A 22678-nucleotide genomic window follows, 5' to 3' on the forward strand; every position below is an offset into this window, starting at 1 on the left:
TTACATACGTGAACTATTAAGTGAGTTAATGAGTCACATTTCAACTAAATAGTTTAGCTTCAGATTACAGATATAAATGTGTATTGCCAGTTTATAAAAAAAAATTAGGGATGAAGGCAACCTTGACTTGGATATGTTTTATATTCTTTTATTTATTTATTTATTTTATTCTTATTTTATATAAGAAATAAGAATAAAATAAATATATATATATATATAATGAGTTATATATATTTAAGAAGTTATAGATAGTGGAATAAAACATAACTATTTAGAAAATTAGTATACTAAAATGTCCTTACATTTTACAGGGGTATATAAAAGCCAGGAAGCTCGCCTAATGTTACACATCTCTCTGATTAAAGTACCAGCTCATGGTCCTATGAAGAAAATGAAGGAGGAAAATTGGGCCATGGATGGCTTTGTAAGTAGAGTTCTGTAAAATTTGCTACTAATTTTGACAACAAATTTATAATTTGTTATGAAAATTATACAGAAAAAGGGAATTTCGAAAGGTGCCAGTACAAACACACATCATTTGTGCTATGTCTTATATAATATGTGCTATATATGCTATAAACATACATATATAGAGGCAATATTACTATTATTGGTAAATTATTTTGAAAAAAAAGTTATCCAGTATAAATATTTAACAAAGTGTCAAACCTAGGGTTATTATATTCTGGAATGTTTGGCTTTCTTTTGTAATGTTTGTGTGGAGGTATGCACATAGCTTTTCATTGGTTTCATCAAAATGTGTCTTGTTTGCAGTTAGCACTATGCTAGCTAAATCTGGATAAAATATGATTCCTTCTTTGCCTGGGATCCCTGTGTATGGTATCTGGTATATGCAAAACAGTAACAATATGAATCAGAAAAAAATAAGAAGGTCTACTAAATTGAAGCTCAAATTTCAAATATTTTATAAAGTTGTCTGTGGAGAGGAAGATATGTGAATTGATTCCTGTGGAGAGGTTATCATCAGAGCTTCAGCCTAGAGTCACCATGTCCTAGTCAGTAACTTAAGGGAATGGAGTGTTTAAATTGACAGTTGGAAAGAGCAAGTCTTATATTCATGTGGTGCCAGGAGTTTTTAACTGAAAAATGAACATAGGAGCTCTGATCATATCCTCTAAAGTAACGATCCTAAGAATACCTTGCAGGAAAGATGATAGTAAGTTGATTAAGGTTTCAGTAAGTTTGATTTTTAAAGGAAAAATAATATCCCCCTTTCTCTATCGGTAGTGTGACTTATGGAATCAGGGCTAATTTATGTCTTCAGTGCACTCATATTGTTTATTTGGATTTTTTCATCTAGGAAACAACATTAATTCATCCATTAAAATGTTAGAATTTGAGCTTTTACTTTTAGAAGCATTTATTTTTAAAAATGGCCATTCCCAGAGTATGATATCTGCTAATAAGGGAATAAATCACTTGCTATGAAATGTCAGGCTTCCCTGCATGGGTTGGTATGATATTCAGCTTTTCAGTATGAGGACTTAAACCTTTTTTTATAACTTTTATAATTACAAAGATGATTTATATAGCTTATTGACATTAAATAGAGCAAACCTCAGGGTAAAATGATGTTACTAATCATTGGGACCCCTGAAATGTATCAATTCTTATCTGTGATATCAAATGGCACTATGCCTATGACGTAATTTTTAAAATTTAGACTCCCTTAAATGAGATGTAATGCTCAATATTTATAGCATTCGACCCAGTCAAAGAAATCTCAGGGTCAAACAAAAAGTGTTTCATTTTTTCTCTTACATCTGAAGTCAGTTGTGGGGATTCTACACACATTTCAGGTCTATCCAGGTATTTCATTCTGGGGTTCCATTCTGGAGGAACTGCAGCTACCTGCAGCTCATTCCTCTTATGTGATATGTCATAAATTCTATTTGCTGGCTTTTACATCTCTATTGAGTTATAATTGTTATATTCTTTATTGTACACCATCTTAAAGTGTACGATAATGTTTTTGCAGATATATGTACCCATAATCACAGTTGATTTTAGAATATTTCATCACCTGAAGAAGAAACTCTCACCCATTAGCTATCAACCCACCCATGTATACCTCACTGCCACCTCAACCTTAAGCAACCACTCATCTGTTTCTGTCTTTTTAGATGCCCCGTTCCTCATTTTCATATTTATGGAATAATATAGTGTGTCATCTTTGTGACTAACTTTTTTTCATTTATTATAATAAGAAACCTGTTTCTGCTAGCCTGGACTTGGATCTGACCTATTATGACTTCCATTGGCCAAAGTAAATCATAGTTTCAAGCTAAACTCAATAAGATAGGAATTATATTCTCCCCATCGATGATGGTAAAAGGAAGAAGTCAATATATGCTGAACTGTAATCTATTAGATTGTCACTAATACATTATTTTAATTGATACTTGTCTCATTCGTTTCATGTCATTGACATTTTTGATGTTTCTTAGGCTAAAATAAATCTATATATCTATAACTTTATCTTAGTAATCCAAGATCTTTTTTCCCAATAACATAGTTACTTAAAAGTGATGACAAACTCGTACAATGTGCTGGGTTTTCCGTAGCAGAAAACTGTCGAGGAAGGGATGCTGCATAATATCTGTGAAGTCTGGGAAAACAATTTTGGCCAATCTGCAGATTTAATAAAACTTATATTTTTAGGTTTCTGCTGAGCCTGATGGAGCTACATATGTATTTCAAGGATTTATTCAAGGGAAAGATTATGGGCAGTTTGGACTACAAAGACTGGGTAATGTGTTCATATATTATTCCTTTACTTCTCCAGACATCATAAAAAAAAAAAAATACAGTGGATTCTGTACATTAGGCAGCATTACTACAGTTTGAATTTTGCGTTGTCAGGACTATACACTAATGCATTTGATAACCTTTTAAATAATCACTTTCTTCAGAATATTATTTCCCTGTGTCCAGAGAAATAACCAACTCTGTCCAGCGTTTGGCTTTTCATCATATTTCTCATAAACATGACAAACTGCCTTGCCCTTCAGCAAGTTAAAAGGAAAAAAAAAATTGGTATAGATATAAAGGAAAATTTTAAACTTTAAATTATTTTATCCTAGCTCATAAGAAAGGAAATAATTATTTTCATTTTGAATATTGTAATTTTCTTAATTCTCTAGGAATGTGGCAGTACTTTAAGATGCTCATAGTGTCTAGAAAGAGCAAATAACTGAGCAATGGACCATTTTGGGGGGTTTATGCTTGTCAGGTTTGTAAATTTTCTGTGATGGGCGGCACAGTTTTTGTCATTCTTATTTCCAGCTCTTCTAAATTGTACTGTCATTCTTCATTCAGCGTATTTAAAATAACTTTTGGTATGTAATTTTCATAAGGTGTACTGTGTCTCATTATTATACTGTGGCATTAAAATAAAGAATTCAAACTGTAAAACAATTATTTGACATTTATTTTTAAAGCCCTATTACCTTTACATAAAATATACTGAATCACTGGAAAAATAAGCTATAAAATAATGCACTTTCTTCAACCTGTGCTAAGATATGGCTTAGATGAATATTATTATCAAATAGGGAAATTATTTTTCTCTAAATGAACAATAATAACATGACACCATTTCAGATAATATCTTGCCTAAAATTCTGTTTTAGAAAGAGGGTAAAATATTCATTAATGCAGTATATTAACACAATCATGTAATTGAATGCAAAATGTTTTCAAATAACATTCCCCAAAGCATCTAAAACCCACATATCTAAACAGAACCTATTAAAAAAAAAAAAAGCTCTTCCCTTCTGTAAAAGAACTGTTACCATTTTCCACCAGTCCCTGTGCCAAAATGTTGACAAACCTGATTTTTCTCATTTTCTAACTGTGCTAATATCATCAACATTTACTTTGTCCCAACTAGGGCACTTCTAACACTATGCCTACTTATCTCATCCACCTCACAAACAAGTTCTGATGATTTTAGTCACAGAATGTTCCCTTAAATCTTTATTTTGATGTTCTTCCTAGTGTTGTAGTTCATATATCAATATCTGTTTTCATCTGAGTTATTGCTACAACTTTCTAAATATTCCCTGGCTCTGGTAAGGACTTCCTCAATTCCATACTATCTTAGTCACTATTCTAAAGCCTATATCTTATTATTGTGTCTTTTATTTCGAAAACACTTCCAACTATTCCTCACTGTAAGTGGGCAATAAGTTTGAGCTCCTTACAGTGACATTTATGCTTTTCATGATGTAACCATAACTCCTCGTTATAGCCTCCTTCTCTGAACATGTCCTTTTCCACAGATACACTGATTGCTCGTCACATTCTGTAAATATGCCACTCATCTTCCCATTTGTAGACTTAAGATGGTATTGCTTTCTCCTCTATTCACTATTCTAATGATTTTTCAAAGTCAAGCTCATATTGTAGGACATTGAGAAATATTCTTCAATTCCATGGGATGGAATTTCTCCTTCCCTACCTAAGTACATTGACCATTAATTCTTGCTTAATGTATGAACGTGTTTATATTTCTTAAGTCTTCCCACAGTCATATAAATTCTTCAATTCAGGACTCTGCTCATTTTTATTCTGTTTCCTTTCTTAGAAAAAATACACATAGTACACAGTGTGTCAAATTGTGTGGTAATAAGTAGAAAGGTTTCTGAATTATTTTTGTTTACTATATACATGTCCAAATAGTTATCTTGAAAAAGGAAGAAAATAATTGGTTCATGAATGTAGAAATTAATTGTGATTAAAAGAATTAACTTTGTATTTATAATTTCCTTTTTATTTTATAGGACTGAATATGTCAGAAGGTTCAAATTCTTTAAATCAACCTCATGGTACAAATAGTAGTTCTGTGGCCATTGCTATTCTTGTGCCTTTTTTTGCACTTATATTTGCAGGATTTGGATTTTATCTTTATAAACAAAGGTAAGTTTGTTGATTTTAAGTACAAAATGTTTCCCAAATCTAACCTTCATACTCCTTTACTATTAAATTACAATTCAAATTTCCACTTTTTCTGGGTTGTTGCAATTTCTGTGTGCCAGCTATCATCACAATTGATAAAAACCTCATTTCCCCTGCCCATCCCTTCACCACCCCCACATGCACAAAGATACGTTACTCTGATAGATTCCCCGATCATTCAATTTAACCCTTCCTCATTCTGCCTGTCAATTTCCTGCTACATAACTAATTGTACAAATTATTTTTCCATTACCCATAGTGATAATTTAGAGTTACAAAACTTAGGTTAAGGTTTAAATTGAAAAGGTGATATCAGCTGCCAGATTTATTTAGAGAAGTATAAAGAAACTGTGTCTAACTCTCTTAGTTCACATGACAATATTCACCAATTTCACAGGCAGACACAGGCAGACAGATGGTAAAATCCTGTAACATTCACTTTCATCTGCTGTTGCTTTATGGAGTTTATGTAATGAATATGTTATATTTGTGATGTATCTAGTACATGACTCTATGTATTATTACTAATTCTTTGTTCACTACACCCATTACAACATCCTAGTGAAGGACTTTACTGTGTTTTACTTTAATTCTCCACTGTTGAGGGCATACTGTATCTAGAAAAAAATTATGTAGGTAACCAAATAATTAAATGAAATTACCTAAATGCATTTTTCTAAACACTAATGCTTTTATTATAAATGCCAGTTATTTATCTAAGAATGATTCAATTAATATTATAGGAACTTGTAATAATTGTGTATTAACAGCTTTTAATCTTGTCAATAGCAGACTATTAATGATAAAGTTAAATTATTTATGAGGCAAGTTATGACAATCTTTTTTTATTCTGGTAAAATACACATTAAACCATTTGAACAATTGTCGGTGTACAACTCAGTGGCATTTAGTGCATACACAGTATCATGAAACCATCAACATTAATTCCAGAATGTTTGCATCATTCTAAGTGGAAATTTCACTCATTCGTTGAACATTAACTCCCCATTCCTGTCACCTTTATCCCAGTCAACTATTACCTGTTTTCTGCCTGTGTTTGTTTCCCATTGTGGGTATTTCACATACATGGAATCACATAATAGTGTGGCATTTTGTATCTGACTTCTTAAACTTAACATGTTTTCAATTTCATCCATATGATAATGTGCATCAGTCCCTTATGTGATTGAAAAATATTCCATTTTTTGATTGAATGGGTTCTGTTTGATTATATCTATTCATCAGTTGATAGACATTTAGATTGTTCCTGCTTTATAGCTGTTGTAAATAATACTGCTAAATACATTTGTGTACACATTTTTGTTTGCACACCTTTTTGATACAGTTTTGTACAACAGGTGCAATTTTATATCCCCACCATAATGTATGAAGTTTCCATTTTCTTCACATACTTGCCAACAATTGTTATTTTCTGTTTTTTAATTATAACTATCATAGTGAGTGTAATGTGGCATCTTGTTTTGGTTTAATTTCACATTTTCTTAATTACCAGTGACACTGAGCATCTTTCATGAGTTGTTGACCTTTTGCCTGCCTTCTTTGGAGAAATGAACTCTTTCCCCATTTTTTAATTGTGTTACTTGTCTTTCTGTTTTTTTTGAGTTGAAGAATTTGTTTATATATTCTAAATACATATATTATATATTATATATTCTAAGTACATCAACAAGTAGTTGATCTTATTTGATATATGATTTACAAGCATGTCTTCCTGCCTGTGGGTCCTATTTCCACTCTCTTGACTTTGCCCTTTGATGTACAGTGGTTTTCCACTTAGATGCAGTGTACACTCTCTATTTTTCTTTTGTTACTTGTGATTTTATAATCATATCTAAGAAACAATTGTCAAATCTGAGGTCCAGTAGTTTTAGCTGTATGTTTTCTTCTTAGAGTTTTATAGATTTAGCTCTCATATTTAGAACTTGATCCATTTTAACTTAATTGTTATGGTTTGGACTTTTCTTAAAAAAAAAAAAAAAAGATTGGGCCTCCCCTGGTGGTGCAGCTGGTTGGGCACAGCAATGTGAAGCTGTCCGCAGCCTCTGCAGCACCAGTTTGATCCCAGCCGGCCAGCGAGGGTCCCACACGGCAGACCTCTCCTGTGTCTCCTACTGCTCCCCTCAGCATTGTATTTCAGTCAGTCTGCCCTGTTCTGCTCCCTGCACTGTCTTTGGTGAATCCTCTCACCCCCCCGCATCTCTGACCTGCACCCCAGCTCTTGTATAAATAAATAAATAAATCTTAAAAAAAAAAAAGATTTGTTTATTTATGCATACAAGAACCTGGGTGTAGGCCAGAGGTGCCGGTGATGAGAGGATTCACCACAGACAGAGTGGGGAATCAACTGAAATACACTGCTGAGGGGAGCAGCAGGAGAGATAGGAGCGGTCTGTTGCACCATGTTGGTTAGCTCCCTGGCCAGGGATTGGCCTCATGCCACAGTGACTAGTGATAACTTGATAGTGCTGAGGCTTTAACCCCTGTACCACCAGGGAGGCCTAGACTTTTCTTTTTTAAAGGTTGATGATATGATTTTCCCTGAAGCTATTTCTTAATATTGGCAGGAAGGATGCCCCTTACATCTTTTGATTCATTGTTAGAAGGAAATTGATGTTTATGTTTTTTAATGTGAATCTCGTGTGAGAAAAGAAAGACAAATATGATTCTAAATGTCATAAGATACACCTTAAAAAAGAAAATTGAAAGCAATTAAACAATATAGTTGATGCAATTGAGAGAAACAAGATAGATTTAAAAATTGTCCTTGAAATCATCTAACAATTTTTAGTATAGAGAAAAAGTTAGAAAATATTTTTGGGACAGTAAAATAATATAATAGCAAAACTTGGAATATGCTTAATGATTGAGAATTTTCAGTGTTTGATATAAACAAGAGTTGAGAAGCACATTTATTTTGAGATGTTCCTTTTTTAGGAATTAGGTCCCAGAAGCAGAGATGGGCAAGTCTGCATTTGTCTCATCAAAAATGTAAGCAAATTATATAATGGGATGTAGGAAAGAGACATTAAAAATCAGCATTAGTCATAGAATGAGAAATAAAGAAATGAAGAATTCAGGACCAGCAATTTTCACATCTCTGCTTAGATTCCATCTGCTTTGTTAACCAAATACATGTTCAATTATTAGAAACTCTTTTGAAACTATTCGCATGACCGATATCAGTCTAGTCATTTCCTCAACAATTTTAATCGAACTGTTCTAATGTATATCATTTTTAGCAAATCAAAATCTATGTTTCTGGGGATATTCCCAAGAACTTTCTCGAATTAAGCCTCAGCATTAGTTGACTGCTTTTCCATTTGGTGCTTATTAGTGTGCAGAACTGAGTTCTTATCTTTCAAGTCTCAGATTAAATATTATCTCCTCAGAGATGTTTTTCCTGTGACTGCTCTTAAAGTGGCACTCAATTACTTCTATCATATTAACAATTTTCCTTTTCAGCAAAAATATTCTCTTTACCTTGTATTTTTTCCTGCTTTATTTATTTTTAAATTGCTGATTATTTTCTGTCACTATAGTTTGAACTCTAAGAAAGTAACTACTTTGTATGTTCTTTTTAAAAATTATATATCCAATACCTAAGAATATGCCTGGCACATGAGATGTTCAATAACTATTAGGTGAATGTATGAATGAATAACATTGACATTAAATTTTATCATCATTTATACTGTGCATACTAATTCATAAGTGTGTCTTTCATAAGAAAATTGATGTGAATCATCACATTTTATTTATGCCTATTCGTATTGGTGCTATATAATAATATGTATTATATATATTTAAGTAATGAAAGTTACTCCAGACTATATTGAGTTGATTTTTCAATTAATGTGTTTGAGCTATATTTCCAATCCCACTGATAATTCAAGTATGATATTTTTGAGACCTGCTGTTTCTAGAAGAAAGCTAACACACATAGCTAATCAGTGTTCTCATTAACAGGACTGCACCCAAAACACAGTATACAGGATGTTCAGTACATGAAAATAACAATGGCCAAGCAGCGTTTGAAAACCCCATGTATGACACCAATGCGAAGTCAGTTGAAGGGAAGGCAGTACGTTTCGATCCCAACTTGAACACGGTCTGCACAATGGTATAACACGGCAACGCTTTGCCTTCTTCAGAACTTGGAAATGGACACACAAAACAGTGCACATTTAGTTCACTGCTAAACAATTTAAAGCACACTTTTCAGGACTTGCTGGGTCACCTTTTCCTGAGGAATGATAGAGAAGAGTGTCTTTTCATAAACTGGACCATAATTCTTCTTCATGTTTACCATGGAGAGTTTTACAGAAATTTGGCTGCACTCTGAGAGTGCTTACTCACAGTTTATTTGCTTTTTTTAAAAAGGAGATTATTCTAAAACATAAACTTATTTGCATATATTGGAGGAGCATCCACTATCAGTATTTCTGTGCTTTATAAACTATATTAGAGGGACTGGGTTAAAAAAAAAAAGATATAGGGTAGAAAATAAGAGCTATACTTACAAGAGTCAATAGATCACTGACTTCTCTTTAACTGTCATGAGCTACATTTATGCCCATAAGTCTGTATTCCATCCCACTCTATCAGCTGTTCATTCTTGTTGAGACATTGATTTTCTCAATTAGAAGGCTATTTCAGATCGAATCATGCCCTGAAATATCTATTAACTAATTTATTTATGTCACAAAGAGATAAGATTATCCACTATGATTTTCTTCTTTTTTTTTTTTTGTTCTTCAGTATCATAGTGCTATTCTTTCTTAAGAATCAGTTGTCATAATTTCAGCAAATGGCAATATCATCCTGCTATCCTAGATTCCCCATCTGTTATAATCAGCATTACTCAATGAACCATGGAGTAGTGTTTAATTCCTAGCTTCAGTATTTTTGTTGCCCAAGTACAATTTTCGCTGGCAAAAATTATCTATAATAATGTTGATTTTGCAGTTGTATGAGACATCAAACTTAAAGACCATTCTTTACCAAACTGTCCAATATCTTTGAAAGAACAAGTAGAGCCTATTGACCTGTTCTACTTAGTCTATGATATATCTACTTTTCCCTTCAGTTTTTGAGGCTTCACAATCTTTTAACATTGTTTTGACACTTTCAAATTTTATCTAAAAATAAGTTAAACATAAATTTGGACCAGTTCCTAAATAAAATCACTAAAAACATCTTATTCTTTCAATCACCAATATAAATTTGTTTCTTAAGGATGTGAATTTACCAAATTTTCATATACTTTAAAATTTCTTTACTCTTTCTTAAGAAACAGATTTCCAGCTATGACAGGTTTCTTTTATTTTCAAATTAAAAATATATTTGTAAGTTATTGGTGGCTCATTTACAGATGTATCACAGTACAGTGCCAGCATTTTAATTTAATAGACATTGTTTTCCCTTATAGCATGTTTTACTTCATTGAATAAATAACATACCCAGTGTAAACTCTGTTGTTGTCCCTTTAAAATGTGGATAACTCCGTGAACAGTCTCACCTTTTTGTATCATGAGACAGAGTGCCTAAGAGAAATCATTGCACCCGGGAGTGCTGCTTGGATCTATCTCTACAACATTTAGTGATTTTCTTGTAAACCACTTTGAGATACATTGTTTTGGAAATTCATACAATTTTCTCAACATTGTACTCTACTGACAGGATGCTGTTTTAAATTTTATGCCATCAGTTATTTATTCTTGTTTATTCAAATGACTGCAATAACAATGATTCATTCATTAATGTTAAGGTTAATACATTTAAGATCTTGTTTAAACAATGTTTCTTCTGCAACTGGCTACTCCTCTTATATTAATGCATACACTTTTGTAAAGAAGTATATTTTTATGAAAAAAACTTTGTAAAAGTATGATGTAAATTTTCAGTGCAATGTAAACAAAATAAAAATGGATAATTGCTTTTGTAAAATGTGTATTATTTTCACAATTATCTGTTAGTGTACTAGTTAGTGAAAGGAATGAGTAGCCCATATTTGTTTGGTATTTTAAAGTTGCAAAACTACATATTATGTAATACTCAGCAACATAGTGATGAAATATGAGTGTTTTTCTTCTTTATATTCTATAATGCCCCTGGTGTGACACATTTTTAGAAGTAAATAGATTCTCAGTAAACATAACAGCATTAAAAGAACTTCATCTTAGAATTTTCCTTAAATGTACATATTTTCATAATACTGTCTAAATTTAGGTTTTCTGATGATTTCTAATTATAGCTATATTATATTTTCATAGAGATACTTATGCTTAGCATGCATCCTAAGGATGAACTCTATTTTTTCAATGGCTATATTAAGCTAATAATTAAAACCAAATCTATCTTGGCTGGATAAAACATGCAACATTTTTCACTCAAGAAAGTTACCAAGTTTTTATAAGCTCAGATAACAAGTTATTTCTGTTCAATTTTATTGCCGAACTATTTTTCACAAAATATATTTGCTTATCTATTTCAAAACTTCAAATAACCTTTCTACTCTATCTCTATTTATTACACTTTCATTTTGGAAATAAATGCTTCTGGGTGGAATTGTAGTCTCTTTAAGTTTGTTAACTCCATTATCTTTATCTTTCACCCATTTCATATCTTCTATATTTTCCTTGTTCTTTGTCTTCCTTTCTATTCCTCTTCCCTCCCCTCTCCTCACCTCTCCTCTCCCCTCCACCTTTTTCTTTTCTTTTCTTTTCTTTTTTTTCATTCTTTCCTGTTCTTAAATGGTGGTTACTAGAACACTCATATCTGAACCCTGGATATTTTTATCTTTTCTCCTCCTTTACTTCCTCTCAATTTTTTAATTTGCTTTCCCTCTTCCCATGGGTTTAATATTCCCCTTTTTTTTTTACATGTCTTTTACTTTTTAGCCTTTTGTTTTCTCATCATTTTTGCATGCTCTTTATTTTTAACCCTTCAGAAAGGTAGAAATTTTAGTGGACATAATTTTATCTTTTTCCTCTTCAGCTTTATTGAACTATAAATAACAAAACTATAAGATACTTGAAGGGCACTTGATGATTTGATAAATGTATGCTTCTTTGGTGAGTACATTTAATACTGCTCTTTTAGCAAATTTCAATGAAGGAAATAATTTGTATGATCTTTCATACATATTCCCCTGTATTTAAGAACATCAAACCCATAGTCTTTACCCAAGATCTCGATGCTGGAGCTTGATGATAATGATTGTGAAAATAGACCAAAGGGTCTGAATATTTTACCTGTCATTTTCACATACAAGTGAGAAAAATAAGCACATAACATTGAATAAGAGTGTCAATAAAAATAATGAGATGAGATTGGCTGCCATATTATTAACATATGAATAGTTACATGTTTAAAATCAACATTTAAAGTAAGGCAAAAATTCTCTTCTATAAAAATATAAAAGTTCATTAGTCTCAGAAATAATTTGGAATGGGTAGTTTGAAATTTGCCTGGAATATTGATTTTCTTTTCTCTCTCTTTTTTTTTTTTTAGGATGACTTTGGAGGTAAGGGAATATTGATCTCAGAAGATAAACATGTTGTAAAACTCTGAGAACTATCTTTCAGTCATCACTTTCACGAACTTGGTACTCAAAAGCAATTTAGGAATAGATTTTAAAGTTACAGGGAAGTAGAAATGGCCAATAGACATTTGATTTCATTCTTTAGTGGACAAGCATTAGAACTAGTAAACACCTGCCAGATAAGTTTCTCAAATTTTAACAGAGTCCCATGTGTCATAATTGTATTAGTCTTAAAAAAAGTATGTTCAATACATTCAAATTCATAGTTATAAATTGTTTAGTGAAACACAAAGAGATCTGTTAATACTATTATAAGATCCAAACATTGCTTGCACTGTTAGCATATCTATGAATGATGAGTGCTGTGGTATGCTTTGACAGACCAACAAGATGTAGAGAAAAATATGGAGTTATTTATGTGTTATGAATTGAAAGACTTCCTTTTCAGTTTCTTCCTCCCATCCTTAAATAAAGATTTTTATCTTAGCGCTATATCCCATTAAGCCAATTAACACAGCTATTACAGAGCAAGTCAGTAGAGCAAGCATTCTTAATCATTTCATTTTTGAATCAAGACCTTTTCAATTCTTTGGCACTATTTTTTAGAAGGATGCTTTTCAATGCATAGAATGAAACACAAAGAAAATTAATCATAATAAAATAGTCACATATCTTTAGTCTGGTAAATATTTATACATATATATGAATATGTCTATATTAATAGGTGGATAAGTAGAGAAAATGAGGAAAGAAAAGAAAGAAAGAGGAAAGAAGAGAGGGAAAACGAATAAGAAAAGGGAAAACAATGAAAGAATATAGATTCTCTTACATGTACAGGTATCACTCAGTCAAATAACGCCACTTCACTTTTATGAAAGACTTGTATTAGTACCTGTTTTTGTTAACCAAAAGAAATCTAAAGAGTAATTTCACTTTTACAGCAAAAGGTGAAAAGTGAAAACAGCATTAGGCATTTATTTTGCAGCAGCCAGCAGTTGGACATACCCTGCGCTGCAGCAAGAGTGACACAAGTCTCATCCTCGGTAACTACTTTCTATAGGCTGCGTATTTTTCATATCATTCCTCTTTTTATTGTATGATAATTTTATTTTAGATTTTATGTATAATTTGGTATAAATTGGTAGTTTACTTTTGGGTTTGGGAATTCTAATTTTTTTTTCATATAAATTAATGGTAAGTACTTCTGAGAGTTTCATAGAACTGCTCTGCTTTTGATAGTGGGAAAAAGCTATACACAGAACTCAGAAAAACACCTTATTAGATCACTGTCTTTGTTGGGATACATTGTATCTCAGGAACAGTGAGATGAAAGAGATGCACAGGGAATGGTTTGGGGAAAGAACAGGGATTTTTGATGTTCTCTCAAGACTTAGCACTCCCCAGCTCCTTTACTTGTTCACCAACCCAGAAGCTGTCTGCACCCATTTTCCTAGGTTTTTATAGGCTTCATGCCTTAAACATGATTGATTAAGTCACTGGCCTTTAGCAATTAAATTCAATATTCATCACCTCCCCCTCTGGGAATAGGACTAGTAGTTCTAACCCACTACTTACAGAGTTGGCTCTCCATGCCACCACCACCTATCATTAGGTACTTCCAAAAGTCACCTGATTAACAAAAGGCATCTTTACAACTCTTAACACTAAAGAATTTCTAGGGATTTGGGAACTGTGGATAAAGACCAAATATATATAAAAGATACTTATTTGGTTATTACATAAATCACTATCACAGTAGCATGAGCAGTATTTTGAGATTATCACATTCAACAGGACATAATAATATCGGTTATTTTGGTGGCAAAATCAGAGGTTATAATTTGCTCAAGTTTTTACTGAAAGAAATACTATATTTTAATTAGACAAATCAATTTTCACCTCAATTTACCTCAAGCCAGTGTATGACAATGTCATGTCAGTTTTGCCTACTAAATCATTCTTATATCCATTCATTTCTCTGCCCTGTCATGGTCCCTATGATTGCCAACAATTCATTTTTCTCCCCTACCATTGTCCTAGGTCAGCTCATCTTTCTCCTGAACCATTCACTGCAACAGCCGCCTAAATGCATTCTCCACATCCACTTCTGCTTTTTGTCCCAAGTGTGTTCCCCATAAAGAATACATTGTGAGGTTTCAAATAAGAAGTATTATTTTGTGGTAAGTGATATCGTAATGTTTTTGTCCAAAGTAATGATAAATCACAGAGTTGGAAGGAATTAACCATGTGCTGTAAGGCAGACTCTAGAATACAATCTTTTGGAGCTGGTTTTTGAAAGAGTATCTACCAAAAGGTAAGTAGACGGTGATAGGAAAGAAGAGTAAATGAAAGATTTCTGGTGAAATAGCAGCGTGTAGGTATAATAGAGAGAGGAATAAGTATGCTAGAGTAATAGTTGTTGCTGAGAAGCCCTTATGGCTAGGGTATACTTGAAGGAAAGATTAAACTGGGAACTTTGGAAGCACAAGATCAGGAAAGTCCCTACATGCTCTGGTATGGAGTTTTAACTCTTCTCTATTAAATTTGGATTGAAATAAGGTTTTAAAGGCTTAATAACTGTTTAATGTTTGGTTAGGAGGAAGAAGTCACCTTGGCAACAGAGAGAGAAAGCATTAAGTGAGGTGAATTTAGAGTGAAAATCTGGTTGAAAAGACATTATGATATTCTAATGAGGACTGTAAAGAAACTGGTATTAAATCGACCTACTTGGCTTGAGGAGATTTACAATGGAGTGATATAAAGGAGATGGACATGAAAAATGTGAGGACTGAAAGTGCAGAATGATGGAGAATGACAACGGATTAAAGAAGCCTAAATGGTCTCTCTAATTTTCTGCTTTTGAAAGTGTGGAGAATGTTAGCACTGGACAAAATTAAGTATAAGGGAAATATCTCCAAGAGAATCAACATAAGAGAGAAGATCCTTAGCCCAGTTTGGCTTCCTGGGATTTATTACTATTTCAAATCACTGCAAATATGGATCATACTAGAGAATGGAAGTTGGAAGATAATTTTTATTTGGAATTTAGAAAATGATAGTGGGTAGGTAGATGCATATATACCCACAGATACACATACATATATTGTATAAGTTAAATGTGGGTGGATTGTCTATAAAAATATAAAATACATGAAAAGATGGTTAATACAAGCAGAACACTACAGACTTTTATTTAGGAGCAGCTAGTGTGGAATGATGCCAAGTGGTTTGTACATAATTTTCTGTTTGCTCTTGACATTTTAAAAAAGTGATATTTATTACTTAGGTTTTGTTTTTCTTGGAAAATGGGAAAGACCTCTTTTTCGAATGCAACAGAACATTAGAAGTTATATGAAACTAAAAGCACAATAGCCTGAAAGTTTCTAAAAACTGGATTCCAAATTGCAAAATTCTAAGGAACGAAATTAAAAGTAGAGGGAGTTAAGGTCATATCAACAGGTTTTCTTTTCTAACTGGAACATTCTCCTACCAGGGTAAATACATTTACAAATCAGCAGTTAAATTATTATTGTACTGTTACCACTTTTTAAAGGTGAATATCAAATTTTGCCCTAAAATATGAATAGCTACAATACAATGGGCAGGTAAAAAGGAGCTTATAAATTCTGTTCCAATTAGTCTCACTTGCCATAGAGATTTAAAAAGTTCTCAAGCATATAAATATGAGTGTATATATATATATATATATATATATATATGAGTGTATATATATATATGAGTGTATATATATATATATATATATACATATTTTATTATATATCTTCTGGGAATTCTAAGCATAGTGGAAAGCGTGAAGTAATCACTCAACAAGTTTTTCACAATTGCTTGTTTGCTTATCAGTTATTTATTTCTTAATTTTTTTAATTTTTTTCAAAGCACATATGAATTTTATTTTACATTTTATTAGTACCATCAATTGTCTTTCTTCTAATTACTAAAATATCACATGATCTTTGCAAAGGATCTGGAAGGCTTAAGATACAAGGAAGAATGTTATAATTATTAATACTCTCACAAAAATAAAAGGTGTTTACATTTAATTATATTATGAATGTTTTCCACATCATTAATTCTTCTGAAACACCATTTTGAATAATGTATTACTAACCCATCCATCATATGACAATGTATTAGTTTAATTCTTCCTCCATCTACTGGAGATCTACTGCTTTAGATTTTTCTAGAGAACCCAAGATTCTCCTTAGGCTCTCATATTTCCTTAAGCCAAATGTCTGGAGACACAAATAAGCAAAACAAAACCAGTTGTCAGCTCCAAGAATGCCTCCAGGTTGGGAATTTGGTTTTATCCAACAAGATACACTCCTCCTCATCTATGAAGAATAATTTAAGAATTGCAGAATCAAAACATATGAGGGAATTGAAATGTGGATATGGGAATTTCTATAAACTGACTAGCAGCTGATGTAAACCTATAATTTGGTTAATGCTATAGCACACATTTTGCTTCAAAAATCCATAAATACCATTTTATAAAGAAAATTTAACTTGCCCAAAATAGAAAACCTTTTAAGAGCCAAGGGATAAAATAGGTAATTTATCCAGACAGGAGATATAACATTCAAAAAAAAAAAAGAAATGAATAAAGAAACAAAGCTTGAACAGTCTTCAAGGGTTTTACTAAGAGCAAAGCTTGGGAAAAATAACATACTGTAATTGTCTCTTTAGACAAAATTGGAAGAGATTATTAATAAAAATATTTTTTAATTGAGGCAATTTTGGTTTACATTGATGTTTGTATTTCGGGGGGTATAGGATCCCCCTTCAGGTGTTATTACTGTAGTGCACTCACCAAAAAGCAACCATAGTCTACCACTGTAGTCCCTTGTTCTCTCTCCCAACTTTGTTATCACCCTTTACCTCCCCCAACAACCTTCGTTTCCCCCTTCAACCATAGCCCCCTCCCTGCCTTAAAATAAGAACATCCTTTTAAGAAAATCTTTTGTAGTGGAAGAGTTTGATAGAGGATTATTATTTTTGTGACTTAGTTGCTTACGTGGTACTGAACATTGCTTCATATGTTCATAGTTGATGTCTTCCTTGAGAAGTGTACTATTTAGATCATTTGCCCATTGTTTGATTGGGTTGTTTGGGTTTTTCAGTTGAGTCTTATGAGCACTGTGATGACACCTGTGCATTTTGTTAGTACATATCACCATCTCACACAATAGTATTATCACAAGAGCTTTGTGGCTTTTCTGCCTCCTATCTGTCTTTTCTGCTTTTAGTTTATTCTCTCAACTGAATATATTGATCTTCTCCTGATTATAACAGTTATTTCTTACTGTTTTAAGGATACAATTTATATTTCCTACCAGCCATAACTTTATTTCTGCAGTAACAATTTAATGTGCCATTCCTGAGCAGTTTAAACTCAAGCCCTGCTAAACACTCTCTACTTCTTTACAGCAAAATTCTTTTCTCTCAGGCTTTGAGCATGTTCTTTCCTCCAATTGAAACACACTGCCTTTCTCCCGCACTAATTCCCAAACCTATCTCCTATCATTTTAAAATTCTAAGTGTCAGTTTAAGGCACATCTTGTTTATTTATTTATTCATTCATTCATTCATTCATTTTTTTTTAAAGATTAACAAAAGGTTTATTTACAAGGGAAGGAGAATGAGGAAATGTACAACTAAGGGAGAAAAGAGGGAGATAAATTCTTAAATGTGTCCTACCCATTCCGTCGACCTGGAATCCCAAATGACCACTGAGACCAAACCTGCCTGGCCAAGAACACAAGCCAAGTGTGCCCAACCCCACTAACATGGCTGGTTTTTCTTTACAAACAGAGAAAATGGCTCCTTAACTCTGCCCTTAGGTCCTCGCAACTTCCCTTTGGGGATCCTGGGATTTGTAGTTCCCAGTGTTTTGATGGAGTGGGCGTGGTATCCACAAAGCATGTATGGAATTAGCTCAGGACATTAAGGCCCATCTTAAACTGAGAAATTCTCACATCTCCTCAGAAACTCTCCCAGTGTGGTGATCTTCTTATGTGCTTTTTAAATAACATCTCTTAACCGTAAGATGACATTATATCAATTTAACTTAATGTTTGCCTAAATATCTTATTTCTAGAACCCAATTAGAAACAATAGTTGTCATGCCTTGATCCACCATAATATGTGCATATAATGGCAAAATGTTATATGCAAATATGTGCGCATATATATATGTATATACTTGTTTATGTATGAGTGTGTGTATATATAATTATTACACTTGTGATGTGTATGTGTGTGTATATATTATATATACTTGTGGTGTGCATGTGTATGTATATACATTCATGTTATATATATATATATATATATATATATATATATATATATATACACACACACACACACACACACTTTGTGTGTATATATCCTAAATCAAATAGTGGAAGCAATATCAACAACTCCATTTACAGATCTTAAAAATTCACCCCTTTGGTTTTAAAATCTCAAGTATTTTATTTATATATATTTTTCCACACTTAATCATTCCTAAAACCACTACATGGGTAGATTACTCACCCAAGTTTATACAGATAGTAAAATGATTTGAAATCAATCCTGTCGACCCTAGAACCTGTGTTGTTAACTGAAAATATATGACAAAAATCACATTTTGTGTTGGCTAAAAATATGTTGTGTCGGACAATACCACACTGACAAACGGGAGTCATAGAGCGGGCTGCACAATGCAGGATGCTGCTGAAGAGCAAGATCCTGGCCCTTTTATTGACACACATAATAGATTGTAAGAAGATTAAGGAGATTAAAGAAAGGAGAAGGGTGTAGAAGATTAGGGATTGTGAGTCTGCCCTCCAGGCACTTCTAATCTACTTGATGATACACCCTAATCCCCAGCCATGGTTTTAATCTTATCAACAAGGTGCTCTACGGATCAGCTTCTGGGGTCCCTTGTCATACATTGGTCCTTGGTCCCCTGGGCATTCCCGGTCATACCTCATGATGTATAAGTCGGGAGTATGTGTTATGCATCGTTCCTCAGCTCCCTGGGCATTCTGGACATATTTCCTGATGCACATGTTATGCATCAGTCCTCAGCCCCCCGGGAATTCTGGACATACCTTGCAATGCATAACCTTCCCAGTGTGATCCAGCTTGGTGCTCTTGTTTGATTTGAAGAGCTTAAGGGTTGGGCTCCTGTTCCTAACTGGCATGGCCACTTTGACCTTGTTTAGGTGACAAAATTGTGGCCGAATAGGCTGCCTAGGAGTAGCAGACCCACAGAAATACTGGCACTTCGATGACCCTCCCATTAGAATGCCCCCAACATTATATTACTGTGGAAGTTCACAGTCAAATATCAATGATATCAATGATTAACTTCAGTTCTAACAGGAGTGGCTGTAGAATTGGTATCCCTGCCCCCACCCCCTGCACTCAGGAGCTGCAACGAGATCTATTCATTCCATTTCCTGGAATTTTCAGTTGCTCAGAAATAACTGGAACTGTATTTTCAGGTTTCCCTTTGACAGGAGATATTTTAATTCATGTGTAATTTATAACAGCACATACTATTCCCCCCATTCAGTAATTGTATCTCTGCTCTCATTCAGGGAACATCAATTATGTCTGTTGAATTGAGAGAAGCTAAATCTGTTCATTGAAAACCTTCCTTTATCCTTTATTCTGTATTTGTTAAAATGATTAACACACATCTTCCTCATTGTGGGAAAGCACATGTTCAGTAGTCTGCAGTGTTTCCACACAAGAGAAGGAGGGCTAATGATGCGCTTTTGTAACAGGTCAGGTCTTGCCAGGAACCGACTGCACACTCAATCTGGGGAATTTAAGGAGAGCTTCATCAAAGCACTCTTTACAAAGCTGTAGGCAGGATTTAAGCAAATCAGTAAAGGATTATGGAGTCCTGGGGTTAGAAACAGCATTACTTAAATGTGAAGGGGCAAGGCGGGATTTGACTAGTGACATGGGAAGGCCACCTGCAAGAGTTGTAGGTTATACCTGAGGAATCCAACAGCCATGATAATTCAGTAAAAAGGAAGCCCTGACCTCAGTCCTGTCTTGTCAGCTTCTGATCTCTTATGCTTCAGATTTGGGATGCCACTCATCAATTTTTATTAACCTCTAGCCCTGAAATAAAATAAATTCTTCATAAGTTAAGATAATATAGGAATGTATCTCATATAAAATATTTCAACTAAAAACAAAAGGCTTTGTGTGGGGATATACATATATACATATATTTATATATACATATATGTATTTCTGTAAGGTCACATACATACATGTTTATATAATTTTATTGTATATATAACAATAATTTATGTGACCTGTATAACTCTGTCCTACCTAACAAAAAAATTGATATAAAATGCATAAATAAAAATGTTGTTATCTCTATAATACAGCTTCTAATAATTTCATTTCCAGTATATATTATCTTTTTTATATAAACTTTTTAATAAATATCTTTAAATATCTTTAAAATGATTTTTTAAACACTTCAGATTAAAGGCAGACTATAAAAAAATGTTCTGAAATTTGTTGTCCTTGTTCCTAAATTGACTGAATCAATTGCCATTTGGTTTCAAGAAATGTGCATATGATAACTTATAAAATCATGAATCATTTCTTCACTGATAATGTACTCAATAAGTAAGGAAAAATAGGTTTTATTTTTAAAACCTTTGGAATTGAATGGCAGCTTGCACATAACCACATGCTATCTCACTTATTGTCATGGATCACATCATAAAACTTGAGACGTAGAAGCCTCACACCTGAGTAAGTTAGGCTGTGCCTACACTCTCTCAAGAGAAGCTTCTGGAAAGCCAATATTTCTTTTTTTTTCACTTTTCTTTTTCTTTATATATATTTTACATCATTGTTCATTTTTTAACAATGTTTGCTTCCCCCTCCCCCTCAGGTTTAGTCCCCACAGAGTTCTTTCCACCAATGCACATGTGAAAATGTGTAATCATTTTAACTATTCTGGCACTAATATTTCATAAATAAATCCAGAAAGTAAAATTTAAAAGACCGAAAAACATTACTAGTTGTTTAGTGAGAACCTTTTTTTCAATAAAGTAGGCAATTGGAATCATACAGATAAATATTTTTGAAGTGTCTTAAGTAGATATTTTTATATTAAATTAAAAATAATTTTTAATTGCATTTATGTAAAAATTTTGCTCACTATTATTCTAAACTTCTTTCCACACAGTATAAAAGTTACCAATTTTTCAAGATGATTCGCCTCAACTACTTAGGTGGCAATGCCATTATATTTCTTTTATTATACAAATTAATACTCTCTTTCTTACCCACATGTCAGATTATAACAAGAATTTCTAAGTGTCATTTTTCCTAATTTATCCAGAACTGCACAATTATTCTCATTTCAAAGGGAGAACTGTTCATTTTCAAACACCTATTTGCGCTTTTAATCACACCATTTCCGTAGTAAATTGACCTTTTGACTTTACTATCTTTGCAATTCTTGAAACTGGCACCACACCACATCAAATAAATCTCTGACTGTTGCAGTTATATCCTGATGGTCCAGATCTGGGATATCAGTAGTGGTAATATATGAGTTTCAAAACTTCCAACTTAGCAATTTACTTTGCACTTTTATGTTCAGCCTTTTTTCTCAAAGAACTTCTGAATACCGGGTAATCTTTATTTAGAGTAGGAAATATTTCTAGCCATCAAAAACTATCAGTGTCCTTAAACACCCTAATATGAGTGGTTAAAGTTGAATTTAAATATACTTTCTATGAAGAGTCCTTGAACACTGTGCAGAATAGTGTTGTAGTTACAGTATTTTAATTCACTGAGATTTTGAACAAAGACTCAATAGGAAATGCATGAAAAAAAAACTCATTACATTTGCAAAAGAGGATACTTTAAATTTTTCTCTTTTGACATTCCAGTTTCCCAAAATAAAGTCTATACACATAGTTTTTTTTGTTATACTTGTTCCTTCAGTTTTATCTATTTGGTCACTAAATCAAGTTAATTGATACTGAGAATGAACATCAAATGTAACCCTTTTTCTGCTTTTACCAATATTTTAGCTCTGATCCTTAAGAATTAATGGCTGGAAAAACTTTA

At 32.9% G+C, this 22678-nt stretch overlaps 1 protein-coding gene across 4 annotated transcripts in view; it reads left to right on the forward strand.

Annotated features, from left to right (window-relative positions):
* The window catches only part of CSMD3 (CUB and Sushi multiple domains 3), an 831873-nt gene extending 821754 nt beyond the window's left edge, over positions 1-10119 (forward strand). For all 4 annotated transcript variants that reach the window (XM_054692020.1, XM_054692021.1, XM_054692022.1 and 1 more), the window contains 4 exons: positions 312-424; positions 2683-2770; positions 4806-4941; positions 8968-10119. In XM_054692020.1, coding sequence (XP_054547995.1) covers positions 312-424; positions 2683-2770; positions 4806-4941; positions 8968-9127 — 497 coding nt within the window. In that variant the 3' untranslated portion in view covers positions 9128-10119. The remainder of the gene's footprint in view (positions 1-311; positions 425-2682; positions 2771-4805; positions 4942-8967) is intronic.
* The last annotated feature ends 12559 nt before the right edge of the window (positions 10120-22678 follow it).

Source organism: Talpa occidentalis, unplaced genomic scaffold (assembly GCF_014898055.3).
Source record: "Talpa occidentalis isolate TD23 unplaced genomic scaffold, MPIMG_talOcc4v2.1, whole genome shotgun sequence".
Classification (NCBI taxonomy): Eukaryota; Metazoa; Chordata; class Mammalia; order Eulipotyphla; family Talpidae; genus Talpa; species Talpa occidentalis.